General features: G+C 41.1%; 1 protein-coding gene across 3 annotated transcripts; it reads left to right on the plus strand.

Moving 5' to 3' along the window:
* Positions 1 to 1,048: 1,048 nt before the first annotated feature.
* On the plus strand, positions 1,049 to 19,398 carry LOC106876422 (uncharacterized). 3 transcript variants are annotated; one of them, XM_014924965.3, is made up of 8 exons: positions 1,049 to 1,205; positions 3,339 to 3,422; positions 6,157 to 6,456; positions 7,465 to 7,779; positions 8,878 to 9,180; positions 10,564 to 10,584; positions 12,037 to 12,189; positions 19,145 to 19,398. In XM_014924965.3, coding segments are annotated over exons 2-8 (1,146 nt in total). In that variant the 5' UTR covers positions 1,049 to 1,205; positions 3,339 to 3,370; the 3' UTR covers positions 19,147 to 19,398. The 3 variants fall into 3 exon arrangements, with proteins under 3 accessions (XP_014780451.1, XP_089208225.1, XP_089208224.1); XM_089352099.1 differs by having other exon boundaries at positions 12,130 to 12,189; XM_089352098.1 differs by lacking the exon at positions 1,049 to 1,205 and adding an exon at positions 2,114 to 2,248.
* Positions 19,399 to 19,938: the final 540 nt, after the last annotated feature.

Here is a 19,938-nt window from a genome sequence, read left to right on the forward strand (position 1 = left end):
TACTTATAATACCTACAGTAGAGACTGAATAGATGCGTTGAATATAATAATTATCATAACTTGTTAGCAATTCAGAACAAAAATGGTGCTTGAATCAGTCGCTGTAGACAAAATTTCGATTATCACTAATCGCTGTCTACAAACTATATATGTACATTGTGTCTGTGTGTCTGTGGGTGTGTGTGTGAGAGAGAGATATTGTGTTTGTTTGTTTGCTTGAGTCTGTGTAAGTACGTCCGCGTGCGCGCGCGTCTGCATTAACTGTGCATTAAAGATACAAAATATCTATAATTATCTAAAATCTATAATTATATTAATTTTCAAAATAAATTGAGATGTTTTTAAGATGAATTATATCTTCTAATAAGCCCTCTATCTAGAAACGTTCACGGCCTTTTTTTTTTTCAGTTCGATTCCCGGCATGGGAACGCTTATTTTAGGCGCAGGCGTGGCTGTGTAGTAAAAAGCTTGCTTCCCAACCAAATTGTTCCAAGTTCAGTCCCATTGCGTGGTACCTTGGGCAAATACCTTCTACTATAGCCGCGGTCCGACCAAAGATTTGTGAGTGAATTTAGTAGAGGGAAATTGAAAGAAACCCGTCCTATATGAATGTGTATATGTGTGTGTGTGTGTGTATGTGTGTGTGTGTGTATGTGTGCGTGTGTGCGTGTGTGTATGTATGTGTGTCTGCGTATGTCCCCCACCATCGCTTGACAACCGATGTTGGTGCGTTTACGTAACCGTAAAATAGTGGTTCGATAAAAGAGACCGTGGGGTAGAATTGTTCGACTAAAGCCGATACTGCAGCATGGCCGCAGTGAAATGACTGAAACTAGTAAAAGAATAAAAGAATAAAAGAATAAAAGAATAAAAGAATGCACAAAAGTTTAAGATAATTATAATTTATTAAGGTCTGTCTCCATTTAAAAATAATTATATATCTATTTTTTGTATTAATTATGCGGCATATAGAAGAGATGAACGTGTCTATCTCCGTTGGTTACACAATGAATGCCAAATAGACACATGTAACTAACGAGTTGTGATAACACGACATCTAGCTCACGCTAACATGTTCTCTTATTTCTCCACAAAAGAAAAGGTTTTAATAAACGTTTCTTTCCAAACAAAGCGTCTATAATTTGTTTGTTATCCTGTTACAATGCCTAGATATATATGATTTTAAATTAACCGTAGGGACTGGGGTAAGTTGAACTTTATTTTATTACAACAAACAGCTTTAATTAATTAACAAACGTTTAGACACAAAGTTGAAATATCACTCAATACACACAGACACTTCTGCTTATTTTAAACTGTACAAAAATGGAGACAATAATACGGATAGGAATAAACACAGTACAAAACCTAATTAAACTGATATGGCGCCACATCTAGAAATGTTGCAGTTGTCACTGTTGCTGTTTTGTTTTCAAATGTCAGTCTTATTATTTCTATATTTTACTAATACTGCGCTAGTTATTACCACACAATGAGTTGGATATATCCTAGAAGAGAGAGGAGAAAGAGACTCTGTGTGTGTGTGAGAGAGAGAGAGAGAGAGAGAGAGAGGGGGGGGAGAGAGAGAGAGAGAGGGAGAGAGAGAGAGAGAGAGAGAGAGAGAGAGAGAGAGAGAGAGAGAGAGAGAGAGAAAACAAAAGGGCATCCCTCCTATCATGGGGAATTATGCCCCCAGTTAAGATTCCCTTCATTTTCGCTTTCAGTTGCGAAAATCCTTTTCTGTTACCTTTCATTTCTCGCAAACCCAAAGAACAGAATTTGATCCGGAATAATCTTTTATCACATTTAATCAACTTTTAATATGCAGGTTACTCGTTGCAAACACAATAAAATTTGGTTCTTCCTTACTGTATACTCAGTGTATCTCTCTCTTTCTCTTTTACATGTTTCAGTCATTTTGACTGCGGCCATGCTGGAGCACCGCCTTTCGTCGAGCAAATCGACCCCGGGACTTATTCTTTGGAAGCCTAGTACTTATTCTATCGGTCTCTTTTGCCGAACAGCTAAGTTACGAGGACATAAACACATAACTATCAGTTGTCAAGCGATGTCGTGGGGACAAACATAGACACACAAACATATGCACACACATATATATATATACATTGATCAAACTTGTCTTCTTAAATCAATTAAATTATAACAGTGATTCTGTCTAAAGATGAAAGCAAAAACACACAATCTTTCGAGAAATACAGATACTGGACTCTCTTCTTCTCTTCATAAGGTATGGAAACAAGGTATTACATACAAGGACGATTAAATGTCTATAAATATCATAGTTAGCAGTACAGTATAGCATTGATACAAAACATTATTAAAGCTACAATTTCGGCTCGCACGCCTGAAATTTTAAGTCTCAGACTCTTCATTGTAGAAATTATTCCAATGGCTCCAATGATATATCTGCATACATACATACATACATACATTCATATATGCATACATACATATAAACATACAAACATACATGATGATGATGGCCGTCCACTCGTGACCGAAGAAGACCATTGCCGACCTTCAGGAAGATTGTGCACTCTATGACTAACTTATATTTTGCATTTGCGGCTCCGTTGGTGGCTAAGCCCTGCTATTGACAAGCATACACGACTGCAAACATTGCAGACCAAGCTTTCCCCATTCACTATACGAGCCGTGCACTTTCGTGCAGCACGCTTAAGTTCTTCATGCTGTATACGTGCTCTCTCAAAAGTGTCGATCCCCTCCTTAACCTGCTTCCTCCATCTGTGGCGATGACAGACATTGTTCTCCCAGTCAGTGTCCTGCATAAGCAGATGCTATATGGAGAACTTGTGAATGGAAGGAGACTCCGGCAGAAACCAAGGCTGCGATTTAAGGATTGTGTCAAGTCCTCATTAAAGGCCTGTGATATGCAGGACACTGACATACATACATACATACATACATACATACATACATACATACATACATACATGCATACATACAAAAATACCCTGTTGATGTTGAAATTTCAAAAAAGGAGCTTTAGATCTAGGTTAGAAACCGGCTCTTTCTCTATTGGCTAGAAATCTCGAAATAAAACTGAATAATCACATACATACATGCGTGCATACACATGCTTAAGGTCATTAGGAGGGTGGACTAAATAGGTGTTAATGTTTGATTGTTTTCATCTACGATTTTATTTACATGAAATACGTATCCAGACTCACATGTATACACGAACAAATGCTTGTGTATATGTGGGTCGAAACATTTAAAATCCATGTAATCAAAATCTTGCTCGCCGAGTTCCCTCTGAGTAGAACTAATACAACTGTATAATTTTTTGGTAGTTTTCCCTGCTGTGGGTGTAGCAGTGTCACAGATGCTCTCAATGAATCGGCTGCTCTTGTTGATAATTACATTCCGTCTCATCAGTAAGTAGCAATCATTATTCTTCCGTACGTTTGAATTTTATATCATTATATCTGAATATAATAGCCATGTTTTCGTTGCTTTACTTTTATCTGTTGTTTAGGATCAAGTTTGGTCGAACTATAATGTAATAGTTCCAACAGTGTAACGTCGTCTTTTACACTGTTTTAATGTACGAGCGTGAATTCAATAAAAAAACGGTACATACCTTCGCATCGTTAAAATTAAATTAAGTTTTAAATCGAGCAAATTGCGTTACCTCGAGAAATGAAAGAGATGTGGCAATGAAAACATAATATATCTTTTTATAGACACAATGTATTTAGTCGATTAATTAAATTGATCATTGAAATGGGGTTGTCGAGGAGCAAATATTTCCATATTTTTCCAATCTGAATTTTTGAGTTACTTCCCTTTCCTACTTTACTGGAGACAACTGAGAAGCCTCTTCTTTTGTATGACTTCGTTACTTCATTCCGCTTAGTTCTGCACTTAATGAGATTTGTGCATAAGGTTTCGGCAGAAAGGGAAAGTGTTTGTCTTCAGCACTTTTAGCCGTAATCACCACATTATCTATTTCGTCATAGCCACCAAATAAAGTAAAACTGACTGTTCTTCTCTGCCAGAGGAAGGCGACGGCACAGTCTTCAAGATAGATTCAGTTGATAACCGGTTCCATCCTACACATAACAGCAGCTGTTTGACATTACTCCACAAGTCAACAATGCTCGTGCACTGAACAGACATCTCCGTAGCCCATCTCGAGCAAACCAATCTGCCGGCACAAACATGCCTGTAGAAGTTATCTCGGACCAACTACGTCCTCTCAGTGGCATGCCAAACCAGGGATTTCTGAAAATTATCCATGGTTCTCGGATTGAAAGCTTTCCGGAAAAAACAGCTAATTGATTTTCAACTCTTTTTCTATATCTGTCTTAGGAAAGACAGCGATGGTGTCGAGTGACTTAGAATAAGTCCTCAACACCACCGTTTTTTTACTTTGTTTGGACTTCTGTTGTTTGTTTTTTGAATTGCTAAAAAATTTAGCCTTTGCTTCGGTGGGATAATTTCCCACTCCAACGCAGTGTTCAATTTCTTTGCCATGCTTTGAAGAAAAAGTTCAGGAAACAATTCAAAAAACAAACAACAGAAGTCCAAACAAAGTAAAAAAAAAAAAGACAGTTCGAAGGAAGACACAGAAGAGCAGAAAGACAAAGAAAAGAAAAAAGAAAGAAGGAAGACAGTTCAAAACACTGTAAGCTGCTGGCTTGCAATAAGGCGCACCACCCAAAGGCAGAGACATCATCTTTATCTACTGAAAGCTCAAGGAGGTTGAGGCTTGATCCAATTTGAAATCTCTTGCTTTGCATTTGTACAAGTTGGATCCAAGTCTCACCCAGAGACTTCAAGAGACAACAAGTTAGAAGTTCATACTGATGTTATGCCTAGGGTGCCATATATTTGGTTTTGTACATAGTGTTGTTCAAGAGAATGTTTAAGAAACCATAAGAAATTTATGTTTGTTTTAAAATTTGAGATTACATAGACAGTATTTTACGTAGGATATGGGAAGTTCTAGAGGTGAATTATTCAAACTCCACAGAATTATTCTCAATATGTGGCTATGATGCCCTTTCACTACTGCTCGCGATCAGAGATGTACATATGCTCAACTGGTTATGGTCGAATAACTTACAAACAAATCTCTGATATTGAGCAGAATATCTGGTGCAGCCCATCTTTTATATCAAGAGAAATCATGTGCTTTCACTTCACTACCGAGCGCAGCTCTGTGTGCCTTAGGTATGTGCTGCTGTGGTTTGCTGTGATGCTCTTATGGTTTATTATTATTATTATTATTATTATTATTATTATTATTATTATTATTATTATTATTATCATCATCATTTCTGTCCATCCATCGATGCCAATGAGGACAGGTAAATAAATAGATCGACAGATAGAAGACAAAAAAATTTGTTACATTAACATATGATGTGTAAAATTTCCCTCTGCTGAGCACTCTCCGTTTCTCTCTCTCTCTCTCTCTCTCTCTCTCTCTCTCTCTCTCACTTCCACTAAACACATAACAGTTTAATAATTGGCTGGCTCTCCTCATCTCTCTCTCTCTCTCTCTATTTGTCTTTTTTTAACCGCACCTCAAGAAAATCATTCCTCTGCTAAACAATGCATTTCTAACTCTTTTTCTCTATGCCACTCACTTCAACTAACTTTTTAACCACGTAATAAACATTACGTTTCCCTTACCTCACGTCGTTGACACTTCTCTCTTTCTCTCCTTTTTTCTCTCTCCTTCTTTTCTTAATCACTCTTCCCTTTCATTCTTTTTCTGTCTCTCTCTCTTTCTCGTTCTCTCTCTGTCTCTCTCTATCGCTCTCTGTCTTTCCCTTCAACTAATCACGCGACAGCGTAACGCATTTCGGCCTCAGCGTATTAATATATAGATTGACTTTATATTCTGGAGTTGGTCTTATTATTTCATTGCACGAGACCCATTGAATACATTCCAATCACTTATTGGTATTGATTCATTATAAACTAGAAACATTTGGCAAATTGGCGATCTCGTTTCGAATCTCAGTTGAGGACTATTCATTTTATTTATGCTAAGACTAGAGGGAAAGCTTGGCAAATATTACCTTTGTGTTTGTGTAAACTATACTCCTTCTTTCTGTTATGGTTAGTTTGGTTATGTTCTTTTTATTTCTTTTTCAGAGAAGTCCTATTTGTTTACTTCTCCGGGCAGGACTTATTTTTCCCATGTGAATGGCAATGTACATGTCATGTGCACTTTTCATGAAGGCGATTTCTTGGAGCAATGGGTTGAAAAAGGTCCGATAGCTACTTGTGAATCGGTCCACCCAGTCGACCTCGATGGATACAAGATCGAAGATATTAACTGCACAAGCAATACTGCTTCAATGAAAGTGACACTCCTCAAAATCAAACCACTTTCTTTCATTTGTCACACTAATGCATGTCTTAATATCAGATTGACACTTATGCCACTCTTCAGTAAGTGCACACTTCATTTATAAACAAGAAATGTCACAGGTGACGAGTAATTTGAACGTAAAGGGTTATAAGTTATCAGTGGTAACATAATTTCCGGGAAGCAATGTGCTATTGCTTGAGAATGTCAGCGAAACACTGCTCTGCTAATTGACATCATTGAAACAGATCAAATGTAATGAAGTGTTGAATATTCTGTAAATTAACGAAACGTTTGTTAAAATTTGAATATTCTGGATTCACTTAAAAATCCTCGCTTAGTTTCATAATTCGTATTTACTGCTTCAATTGTTTCCTCTGTTCACATCATATCCAGTAAGCTAACAAGAATATGAACTACTTATGAAGTAATAGCAATTAAAAATAGAAAATGTAATTTATTGGTCAATTTGAGGGAAAGAAACAATAGCACACCTTCATTCTTCGTTCGAACGCAAACCTATTTGGCAGATTGTTGCTAATGTATGTATGTGGAGGCGCAATGGCCCAGTGGTTAGGGCAGCGGACTCGCCGTCATAGGATCACGGTTTCGCTTCCCAGACCGGGCGTTGTGAGTGTTTATTGAGCGAAAGCACCCAAAGTTCCACGAGGCTCCGGCAGGGGGTGGTGGCAAACCCTGCTGTACTCCTTCACCACAGCTTTCTCTCACTCTTTCTTTCTGTTTCTGTTGTACCTGTATTTCAAAGGGCCAGCCTTGTCACACTCTGTGTCACGCTGAATCTCCCCGACAAATTCGTTAAGGGTACACGTGTCTGTGGAGTGCTCAGCCACTTGCACGTTAATTTCACGAGCGGGCTGTTCCGTTGATCGGATCAACAGGAACCCTCGTCGTCGTAACCGACGGAGTGCCAACAGCAACAATGAAATTACATGAAATTATTTCTCTGTCATATATGACTTTATAAACTCCTTATCGTTTTGTCTTCTGTTGAACTCTATATTTTTTATGTTTTGTAGAATGATACATTAAGGAGCTTGAATTCATATTGTATATTCATTGTATATTCGCAGATGATTCAGGTAACCTAGAACCAGCTGGTGGAACAAAACCTAGAATGCAAAAAAAATTCACTTTGAATTGTAAAATTGGTGCCAGTCGTCATGTGGTCTGGTTTCACGAAGATGGAGAACTCTTAATGAAGTATAAAGATTGTCATGCAGTTGGTGGCAACAGCTCTCGTTTTTCAGGCCGTGCACATTTTAGTTGCGATTACTCGAAAAAGATGTCTGTTTTATCGTTTGTTCCTATCCTTCTTGCAGATGGCAACTTTAGTATTATATGCATAACTAGTTTTCATGGAAGTGAATATAGCATTCGAACAAGAGGTATGTACTTATTGAAATTATTTCCGATAGCCGTACTTTTGTTCCCCTCTCATTACCTTTCACTGCTCTCTCTCTTTCCTTTATATACATGCATGCATACATACATACATACATACATACATGCATGCATGCATGTATGTATACATCCATACATATATACATACAAAAATTCAAACATGGGTATAAGGGAAATTGAAACTGAAATTGTAACATTATTTCTCTAAGCTCAAGGGTCTCTAGGTATGCGGCTCCAAATATATTTTTCTTTCCAGAAGCTTAAAGCATTCCTCCAATGTTTCTTCCCAGTTCTACAAGCTCAGAGCTGTCACAGTCAATGTTGGAAGTATGAAAGGTATGTCTGTAGAGATATCTGAGATGCTTGAGCGGAGAATGTAAATGAATGTTGTGTCTAAGAGACACGATGGAGGGGAGCCTCAACTAGACTGCTTATGGGCAAAGGGCGAAGATGCAAGGTTTTCTGGCTTGGCAACAATGAATGCCTAAGTAGCGTAGGTATTCTACTAGCAAAGAAATGGATGGATAAAATGATTAAGGTAGTCAGGGTATGTGATAGGATAATTAAGCTAAGAATAGCCTTGTCTGAGGTAACTGTGTCATTTATCTCTGCATATGCTCTGCACGCTGGCCTCGCAGATACCCAGAAGGATCACCTCTACGAATCCCTTCTGAGTATTACTCGACGATGAAAGACGGTGATATTCTCATCATGACAGGGGACTTCAATGGACATGTTGGAAAACACGCCGATGAATTTCGGGTAGTGCATGACCATCCCGAAAAACAACAATGTGTGTAAATATTTATATAGAAAAGAGATAGAAAGTTGTGTTGGATAAACTGTATTTTAATAAATTTCGGTTGATCTGATGCCTTCATCTGATTATTAGCTCATTATGTAGATTAATTAGACCTAATTTGCACCTAAAATTTCGAACACCTCTGAAGATTATAAGCTACATCTACTATCACCTGTGTCATAAAGTAAAGAGAAACCAGGAAATGGAGTGATTGACATCATTTGCTTTCAAGTTCCAGAACAACCTGTCCTCCTTTTACATGAATTTCTTTTAATTACAGACACAAGAAAATTAACTACTAGTGAGGTTGGTACTATATATATTCAAGGAGATAGAACAGCAAAGTTCATGTGCCCTTTAGACAAGGGAGACTCACTTTTTGAGTGGAAAGGAGACAACTTTACAGCCAACTGTACCGGATCATATGCTACCAATCAGTTAAAATTTTATGCAATCAATATAACATGTAACCCGGAGAGTTCAACTTTACTCCTCAGGATTTCCCATCGGGTATCTAAAATGGAAATCTATTGTGACAGTTACTTAAAGAGAAGAAAAGTATTTAAAGTAGCAACACCTGAGCGTAAGTCTGATCACATTTAATATGTATAATTTCCCAATACGCCCTCTTTCACTCATATAACATAATAATGTTTCATATAATGCTATTTTCCCTGGCATTGACATTCCTATATAATAATCTTAAACGTTACTGTAAACTCAGGCAACTAGATACACTGAAGGGCAAAATCCGAAGGAAGTGAAAAAACTGCCGAAATGAACACCTTGCAGAGCAATACATTTGACTATTTTTCATTATAGATTCATTATTGGCAAATAGGAAAGCATATACGAAAACCTAAAGAAATGTTTAACATTCAATCTCTACATCTTATTCTACATGTTCTTTCCAGCATTATTTTTCTGTTTTCATTATGCAGTTCGCCTCTTCTCAATCTATCAACTTGTCCTTAATGTTTTTTTAACTTTGTTTCTCACAAATTCGTCTACGCCAGTATGGTTCTTTATGTTCTGTTTGTTCTCTCCTTTTGTATTCAACTCTATCTGCAGCAACCGTAGCTGCAGCCCAAATAATCTTGTTAGTTTCAGTTATATTTCTCGCCTGGAATAGCCCAAAAGCCGGATCTATCTTTTCGGTTTCAACTTTGAGCTTGTATCGATCAATGTACCTCAGGTTGCAGAGGTGGGTGCTTGATCCTGGTCTTCTCTAATACATCGGCACAGCATCCTCACTATTTCTTGCTGGTCATCATCGTATTCTTGTGATAGAACACTTCCTATTACTTCAGGTTCATTTGCTGAGAGTGTATTTACATTTACAATTTGCTCTGTCTTCACTGCCGCCTTTCATTTTTCTGTTCTCACTGGGAACGGTATCTGTTGAAGTATTATTTCTATCTTTTACTTTCCTTTTTATCTCCCCTATTTCTTTGTCTGTTAACCACCCTTTTGCTCTTATTGCTCTTGCCTGGTCGACTAACCGTTGCTCACTTGTTTCGAAGAGTCCTATCCCATTCCATTTTGTTTTCATTCGTTGGCGGAATCCCCTTCTTCTGAGTTCCCTCTTAATCCAGCATTCAATTATCGTTCGGTTTACCTCCTTAACCCACCTTCTCTGCCTCTGGATTTGTGTACAAGCAGTCTCTGGATGAGAACTAGGCCTACGCAACTCAAACACAGGGCACGCGTGTGCGTGTGTTTGTATCTTTATATTTTCGATAAATGAACTTAAATAACACGTTGAATGATTATCAAAATTTTCTTAAATCCCATCATTTTGTTTATATTTTTATTTGTATCTATCTCATATATATTTTCAACTGTGATTGTTTGTTAAATATTCCTTATTTAAAAAAAAAAACGTTACTGTAATAATTTTGCTTACGATTTCATGAAACTATATGAAGAGTGGATTGTTAATATCACTCCCTTCTGTCTTTTGTAGCTACAACGGGTGCACTGGGTGGTAAGTAATATATATTTTGAAAGTATTTTTAATTGATAATAGAATTCAAAGTATTGTATATTTCCAATTGCATATCCATTTACAGTCCCTTCTGGTAATCGCAGAAGGATCGCATATTTGAGAGGTTCAGGCGGGTGTACGACACTACTCGATTTAACACCATTATCTGGCCTTTGAGCTCGGTTGCATGTATTTGAACCAGGCCTTCGACCCCAGAATTTTTTAGATCTTTCCATGCTTCTAAGTTTCCTTCTGTGTATATCCATGTGTTGGATGTTGGTTATACAATCTCCAGGACATTTCGTTTAACCTGTGGGCTGTCACTAAAAGGAGTAGATTTGAGGATGTCATAAAGGATATCATGAACGACTGCATCTTGCTTTTTAGATACTCGAAATGAATTCAATTATTTTACTGGATCAGGCAGGTCATCGTTTGCAAGATTTTGTACTTTGGAACTGTATGTGCAACCAGTTTAGTGAAGTGCATAGACTTGAGACAAAACAGTGACGTCGAAAGATGTTTCGTTTTATTTACACGGACTGAAAATTGAGGAGCCACCCTGATAACATTATTAACAAGCTATTACAGAGTTATTTTGGTTGAGAAGAAGCCGATATGAGTATTCTGTAGGAGGTTCCAAGATCCTCTTTGGGATGGATCAAAGAAAAAAACTGAAATTTGTGTCGTGAAAGAACAGTACATGAAGGTATATTTTGCTTTCGTGACTACTACTTAGCATAAGTTGTGGTTGCAGGACATCAGGTCGTATTTTTTCGCTCATTTGAGGAGTTTAAAGTGCACTACATATATACACCTGCAGAGATGTGAGAAAAAAGAGCAAGACACGTATAGTGTGGCCTACAGGAATCGAAAAACTTTATTGAATACATAATTAGAAGGATGAATTTTGGGGACGATGGATTCCGCGTAAGCACCAACCCAACACTTATTAAATAGGAGCTATTGTAGTGTCTATTCTGGTATGTACAGATGGGTTTGGGGTTACATTTCTTTGTTAGAAATGTTTCCGAATGTGGTAGGTAGAGTCGAGAAAAGAAGTTGTTTGCTGTGATAGAAATGTTTCTGATGGGAATACTGCTGGGCTTATAACTGAGTGTGAGGATATTGCTGCTAATGATAATGATGGTTCGATGTTAATATATTGAAACTAATAATTATTATTATCATGCTTACCTCCCCTCTCATATCAGTTCTAATCGGAGCAAACCTACAATCAATGGAATATGAACAGGAGTACATTATCCATTGAGTCTTCCGTTGTTCAGTACAGTAGCTTGTGATTCGAGAGCGATAGGAATACTGTTTTGTATGAGGTAGATTTCCTAAAGCGTTCCCAACCTTGGCTTGCATCGTGTGAAATGTATAATGATATTGAAATGCATGCATAATATTTTAATGAAATTTATATTTGCTTATCTTGTATTGTAGATAACGTGGAGTACGTTGTAGTTATAAGTTTGTTGATTCTTCTGCTGATTATCCTGATTTGCTTTAATAGTATATGTTTTATGACGTCTATAGGACGTCACTACTGGATTAAAAGGGCAGATTTGTCTGAGACTTCAGTATCATCTCAGGGATGTAAGTAAATAATAATGTAAATTGTCTATATACGTATATGTGTATGTATATACATATGTACATATATATAAACGTACACAAGCACACACACATACGCACGCACACACACACACACGTACATAACCAAACACGCACGCACACACCCATCATGTATAGACATGTATGTATTACTCTTTTACTCGTTTCAGCCATGCGGTTGCGGTCAAGCTGGAGCACCACCGTAGTATTTCTGATTTCCTCAGTCTGGGGTATTTCACATCACCACTCCTGTATGTGCCTTTGTCCCAGCTCTTGGCCAATTTGGTGTATAAGGAAGTTTGATTCCGTTGCCCTCATCTGTACCTCGTGTCGGGTTCATCCGGTATGGTGAAGAGGAGGTTGTCTAGTTCCTTTTTGAAGACATCTACGTCCAGCTTATGCAGACTTCTTAATTTTTGTGGCAGGTCATATATATATATATATATATATATATATATATATATATATATATATACAAGTGTGTGTGTGTGTGGATGTTTATATATACACGTAATATGTATACATATGTGTATATCAAAACAGAGAGAGAGTGAGCAAGTCACATAACGCCGATGTTACGTGTTATGACTTTTTCCGAAAAGAATGTGCCTTAGTAAGTCAACTTGGCTGCACTATACCCTAAAGAACCACATATGCCCGCATTATCCAAATAAACAGCGCATGACCTTACAGGTGAGGCCCAATTAGAATTTTCTTCAGATTAGTATCCCATCGCACTTAAAAGGTCCTTGGATAAGATTTGTTTAAGGATGATGAATGAAGCAACCATGTTTCCTGGGGTGAATTGTTTAAACCCAAAAAGCTCTCTTTCAACACATGCGTCATATATATAAAGAGTAAACTCTCCTGAAATAAGAATTTCTAACTTCCGGTCAGTCATTGTTATGATCGGCCATTATTATGATTGACCGTTGACTGAACACTATTCAATTTTTTTTCTCCGTGTTTTTCTCCTTGTCTCCGTATTCTTTCTGTTGAAGAGCGTAGCTCGAAACGTCAAAGACTTTCCGTATTCCCGAGCGTCATACTAATATATACTTTTGTTATTTACACCACCTGTCCTCGTCTGTTGTTATTTTTTGTATATTCTCCCACATATAATACACGCTCACGTGGTCGCACCAGCTAATCCTGTCTCCTCTCATCACACACTACCAACTTTTGGATTCTACCTTCTTTCCTTCTGGATCTGGACTGTTTGATTCTGAACTTTATACCCTCCGGCTGCACCTCTCCTACCCACGGATTTACACTGGACCCATCTTCTGATTGGAAATCGCTTCAATATACCACGACGTCTAAAAAACTTTCGAACTTTTCCACTTTTGTAAACCTCCTTTATCATCCTTTTTTACCTTACTTTCCTTCACCTACCGTCTCTTCGTACTCTGGATGTTCCTAATCTGTCTTCTCTAATCTGCACCTATTACTTTGTATTCTTCTCCCTCCCTTTCTTTTCTCCTCTCCCTGTCACCCCATTTCTCCCTATTGTCCCATCTTCCTTTTTGCTTTGTTTTTTTCTCCCATCTCGAATATATTTTCTTCTCACAACCCCTTTTTCGTTTTTTCTCCTCATGCCTTTATTTTTTTCCCCCACACCTGTTAAAAAAGTTTTTTTTCCAGTTTTTTTCCCCCCTTTTTTTCTTTTTTTCCTTTTTTCCACGTCCAATTTTCTCATCACGCTTTTTTTTTCCACCACACCTTTTGTAATTCTCCTTCCCACGTCTAATTTTCTTTTCTCTCTCGTTCCATCATGCCTGACTACAAATCTTTCCAACTCACTCTCCACAACCGCCTAAAACTATACCTCCGCACACTTCCCTCTCTATACTTTCAACCTACTATACGACTCTCCTTACTCATATTCAAGAAGACTCGTTTCTCTAGTCATATTACGTTTCTCAGTCGCTGCTTACATCACCGCCTCATCCCTAAGGGTTTCCGCCTCCATTTCCACCCCACTCTCCACTCCTCTACCACCATTCTACCCATACTCCGCACCACATCCTACCGCCTTATGCGGGCCACCATTCGCTCCAATCTCTCTAAAATCCACACTATCGACCGCCTTCTTCCTCCAGCCTTTTCCATATTTTTCTCCTCTCTGTCACCCTCCCATGCTCACAATACATTGCGCTTTATCATTCAACTTAATCATCTCTTTCATGCATTTCTTACCGACACTAAGCTCCGCAAACTTCACTCACTCCTCCATTCCTCTACACCCGATGCCACTACCCCAACCCCTCCACCACCCTTCTACCTCCCTGATGTGCATTCCCCACCCACACCCAACCACCCTGCCTCTCCCACACACACTCCACCCCCTCCCTCCCAGCCCTCCACCATCCCGACCGCCCCTCCTAACCCTACTTCATCCCCTCCTACTTCTATTCCACCCACCCCTCCTCCACTTCAGCCTGTCGTTACCATTCCCCCAGATCTTCCTCTCTCTGAGGCGGAGCGCTCAGTCCTCAATAGGGGTCTGCGCTTCATCCCACTCACTCCATCCTGCAAGGAATTTCAAACCCGTGCTGATGTCCACAGCTTTGTGCGCCGCGTTAGGTTGGGTGCGCTTTTCCATAACACACCACCCGCACCCAACGAGGACTGCTTCACTGACCTGGGCCGACGACCATCCCAGTGGACGCCTGCTCCTGGCCAGTTCCAGGCAGTTGATCTTTTCGCGGGCGCCTGCCAACGCGCTGTGGGCCGGTTTAACTTTTCCAGGCGTCCATCTCGACTCAACATCTCCCCAGCCGAACTCTCGGCCCTTCGATCCCTCCGACGCCGCACGGACATCATCATAAAACCGGCTGATAAGGGTGGAGCCGTGGTAGTATGGCGCGCGGACCTCTACGAGGCCGAAGCTCTCCGTCAACTTCGAGATACCTCATTCTACCGCCCTCTGCCCTCCGACCCCACGCCCAGCTACCAACAGACTGTGTCCTCCACTATCCATGACCTCATCCTCTCCTCCCATCTCCCCGCCACCGCCTCCAACCTTATTGTTCGCACCCCACGCACCCCCACCATTTACTTCCTCCCCAAGATCCATAAACCGAACAACCCTGGCCGCCCCATCGTCTCCGCCTGCAACTGCCCCACCGAGCTTATCTCAAAATACCTAGACCGGGTCCTCGCCCCCCTAGTGGCTTCTCTCCCTTCCCACATTCATGACACTAACCACGCGCTTCGTCTATTCAACTCTTTCTCTTTCCCTCCCGGCCCTTCTGAGCTTCTCTTCACTCTAGACATCCAGAGCCTCTATACAGTGATCCCCCACGACGAGGGGCTGTGTGCCCTGAAGTTTTTTCTAGACCAACGCCCCAACCCACAACCCGACACCTCCACACTCATTCGTCTGGCCGAACTTGTCCTATCTCTCAACTGCTTCTCGTTCGCGGGAGATATCTACCAGCAGGTCTCGGGAGTGGCCATGGGGACGAGAATGGGCCCCAACTACGCAAACCTCTTCGTTGGTTATGTTGAGGCCCAAATATTCTCCAGTTTCACTGGTCCCACTCCCGAACTATACGGTCGGTATATCGACGACTGTATCGGTGCCACCTCTCTCTCCCGCGAACATCTTGACTCGTTCCTCTCTTTCGTTCAATCTTTCCATCCTGCCCTCCACTTCTCTTGTACTGTCTCTGACACCTCTGTCCCCTTTCTCGACATTTCGGTCAGCATCCTCCACTCCGCCCTTAGCACCTCCATCCACTACAAACACACAGACTCACACTCCTATCTCAACTTCTCCTCCTCCCACCCTAGACACACAAAACTTTCCATCCCCTATTCCCAATTCCTCCGTCTACGCAGACTTTGTAGCGACAGCCATGACTTTGAGACTCAGTCTCAACTCATGGCTCACCACTTTAGCCTGCGTGGATATCCACCCACCACCATCCACACCGCCCTTGCCAGAGCACGTTCTGTGGACCGTGCATCTGCTCTCTCCCCCCGAACCCGCCCTGCCGTTTCCCGCCTCCCTTTTCCCCTCACCTACCATCCCACCACCCTACCCCTCCAACGCTCCATTCTCCGAGCTTTTCGGCGCCTCCAGTCCGACCCCTCCACCTCCCACATCTTCCCTAATCGACCCCTCCCCTCCTTCAAACGAGCCCACAACCTACGGGACCTCTTGGTCCACAGCTTCTTCCCCAACCCAACCTCCCAACCTGGCTCTTTCCCCTGCTCCCGTCCACGCTGCCGCACTTGCCCTTACCTCTCCAACACCACCCTCCTCACCAGCACCCATCACCGACCCTATCGCATCACCGACTCCTTCACCTGCACGTCTACCAACATCATATATTGCCTCTCCTGCTCTCTCTGCCAATCCCTGTACATCGGACAAACGGGGCGGCGCCTGGCCGACCGATTCGCGGAACACCTCCGAGATATCAACGTCGGCAATGACACCCCGGTGTCACGCCACTTCCGTTCTGCCGGCCACTCCTTGCGGCAACACCTGTCTGTGTTTGGATTGTCCATGCACAGGGGCCATCCGGACTCCCGTTTGCGCCGTGAACAGGGATTAATCTTCTATCTTCGCTCCTTTGCGCCACATGGGCTCAACTCCCCTCCACTCTTCATCTAACCCCCTCCTCCTGTCTCTCTCCCCCACCCTCCCTCCTACCACCCATCTCTCCCCTCCCCCACCTCCTGCTCCGACTCCTACTTCTTCGTACCTCTCTTCATACTTCTCTCCACTCCCACTTCTCTTCACCCCTACTCTTTCTCTCCTCTCTCTCACTCTCTTCTCTCGTACTCCCCCCTCCCCCCCTCTCTCACTCTTACTCTCTACACTCTTACTCTCCTACTCTCTACACTCTTACTCTCTCACCCTTACTCTCTCACTCTCTTCCCCTCTCTCTCACTCTCTTTCTCTTCCTTTCTTCTTCCCCCCCATACCCCTCTTCCCTCTCTCTCACTCTCTTTCTCTTCCTCTCTTTCTCCCCCCATACCCACCTTCCCCCTCTCTCAATCCCCCTTCCCTCTCTTATACCCACCCTCTCTCCTCTCTTCCTCTCCCCTCCCATACCCATCTTCCCCCTCTCTTACATCCACCTTCCCCTTCTCCCTCCTCGTCAACACCCCCTCATAAGCTCATCCCACCACACCCCAACACACTCCTACTCTACCTTCCCACTCCACCCCATCCAATTCCTTACACCCACCACCCACCCCTACCCACATACCCCACCCTACCCACATACCCCTACCTCTACCCCACACTCCACCCATGCCTTCCCCACCTCCCAACACCCTCACATCACACCACACCAATACCCTTGCATCACACCATGCACACCACACCAATACCCTCGCATCACACCACGCACACACTACAACTGACCAACTACTTTCTTCCTTTCTCCCTTCCCCCATTTTCACACTACATACGTCAAGATCACCAGCAGTCTACCTCCCACACACAGCCCCTCGTTCCCGATCACCGTTTGTTATCTCCCCCTTTCTTAGCTCTCCTGAAATAAGAATTTCTAACTTCCGGTCAGTCATTGTTATGATCGGCCATTATTATGATTGACCGTTGACTGAACACTATTCAATTTTTTTTCTCCGTGTTTTTCTCCTTGTCTCCGTATTCTTTCTGTTGAAGAGCGTAGCTCGAAACGTCAAAGACTTTCCGTATTCCCGAGCGTCATACTAATATATACTTTTGTTATTTACACCACCTGTCCTCGTCTGTTGTTATTTTTTGTATATTCTCCCATATATATATATATATATTTACATATGTATATATATATATATATATATATATATATATATATATATATCATAGTTATATGTATACACACACACACACACACACACACACACACATATATATATATATATATATATACATATACATATACATACATATACAGATATGTATATATATACATATATACACATGCTTGAGAATGTTTATGAGTACAATAAATTAAAGCAAAGATTTTAATGCAAAAAGTAGAGCACACTCACACACACACGCACGCACACTCATACACACATTCCCCCGCCTACCCCGTTGACTGCTACTATTTTATCTTGTTCTATTTTTCATGCGTAAAGTATTAAAGGAAATTAATAAGAAGAAAAAATAATTTAAAGTATTTTTTATCCGAGATGTGTCCACAGTTCAATATGCATCTGAAGACGAGTTTCCTCATGGCTTCTTGTTGGCACTCCGTCGCTTACGACGTCGAGGGTTCCAGCTGATCGGATCAACGGAACACGTGTACCCTTAACGTAGTTCTCGGGGATATTCAGCGTGACACAGTGTGACAAGGCTGACCCTTTAAATTACAGGCACAACAGAAACAGGAAGAGTGAGAGAAAGTTGTCGTGGAAGAGTCCAGCAGGGTTCGCCACCATCCCCTGCCGGAGCCTCGTAGAGCTTTAGGTGTTTTCGCTCAATAAACACTCACAAAGTCCGGTCTGGGAATCGAAACCACGATCCTATGGCCGCGAATCCGCTGCCCTAACCACTGGGCCATTGCGCCTCCATTTCCTCATGGCAATGTTGAACCAATTCACAAACACTCCTGAGTGAAACAGTAATACCCCAACGAACAAATGCCAAATTATTTCTCACAAAATTATTGCAGATATTTTTCCCAAATCTCTTTATTAACGAAAAGACAAAGCAGAATACAATAGATTTCAAAGCACGCATGCAAAACGACTTGCAAATATGACCCATACATATAAAAAAAATTAATAAATAAATGAAAATATAAAATATAAAAATAAATCAGAAAAGAAGCAGAAAACAAGATATCTCTCATCCAACTTGCATTTTAACTCTGAATAATTGCTTTAGTATATTAAGGTATATTTTTCTCTCTTACCATTTTAGTTTCACTTTCTCTCTTTTTTTATTTTTTACTTAATTTAGGATGAAGACTATAACCAGGATTGTCTATCTGTCACTCCATACCGATGAAGCACAACCACGAAGAATCACACATACATTCATACACACATACATGCATACATACATACATACATACATGCATACATACACGCATACATACATACATACATACATACATACATACATAAATACATAAATACATACATATATATATATGATGTATGCAAAGAAATAAGAATTATAAAATAAATTCAAATTCAATTTTGTAAACATAATGCTTTGAATAATTCATTCACCAACTTTGTCCACTCTATTACACACAAAATGATCTCTTTGACTGAGCTACAGTACTTGGTCAAGCGTAGACCGTGACAGGGCGCCTGGCATTTACAGTGTTGTCATGTCCTGACAACCTTCTGTCAGTCGGACAATGTGGTTGGTGGAAGTTCTACACAGGCTTAGAGAGCTAGTGACGGGCGAGTGCGACGACGTTCTCAAGGAATTTCTGCGCGTCGACGAGAATGAACTGGTTAGTCTGTTTCGGAGGACTTCCGGGTCCTATGGATAATTACCAAAAATCCTTGGCCTGGCAGTGCTAGCCGGGCGGGGAGAGGGGCATTACCATTTCGGAATAAACTCTACAGGCACGAAGTGCCGTTAGCCGGGCCTGCCCGAGATGCACACTACCCTCTCGTCCATTGCTGACTTGTGGATTTATGTCGAACACCTGCTGTCGCGTGTAGGACGAATCCGGCTATCGACTGAGTCCATCGTGAAGATCACCCCGCCACCTTCTTTTGGCCGGGAAGGGCAGG

This window comes from Octopus bimaculoides, chromosome 5, assembly GCF_046866305.1.
Source record: "Octopus bimaculoides isolate indiv1 chromosome 5, ASM4686630v1, whole genome shotgun sequence".
NCBI classification, from domain to species: Eukaryota; Metazoa; Mollusca; class Cephalopoda; order Octopoda; family Octopodidae; genus Octopus; species Octopus bimaculoides.

Coding starts and splice junctions, on each gene's coding strand:
- LOC106876422 (XM_014924965.3), top strand. CDS start 3,371: ATGCTCTCAATGAATCGGCTGCTCTTGTTGATAATTACATTCCGTCTC. Junction 9,181..10,563: donor TAAAGTAGCAACACCTGAGC/GTAAGTCTGATC, acceptor TGTCTTTTGTAG/CTACAACGGGTGCACTGGGT. Junction 10,585..12,036: donor TACAACGGGTGCACTGGGTG/GTAAGTAATATA, acceptor CTTGTATTGTAG/ATAACGTGGAGTACGTTGTA.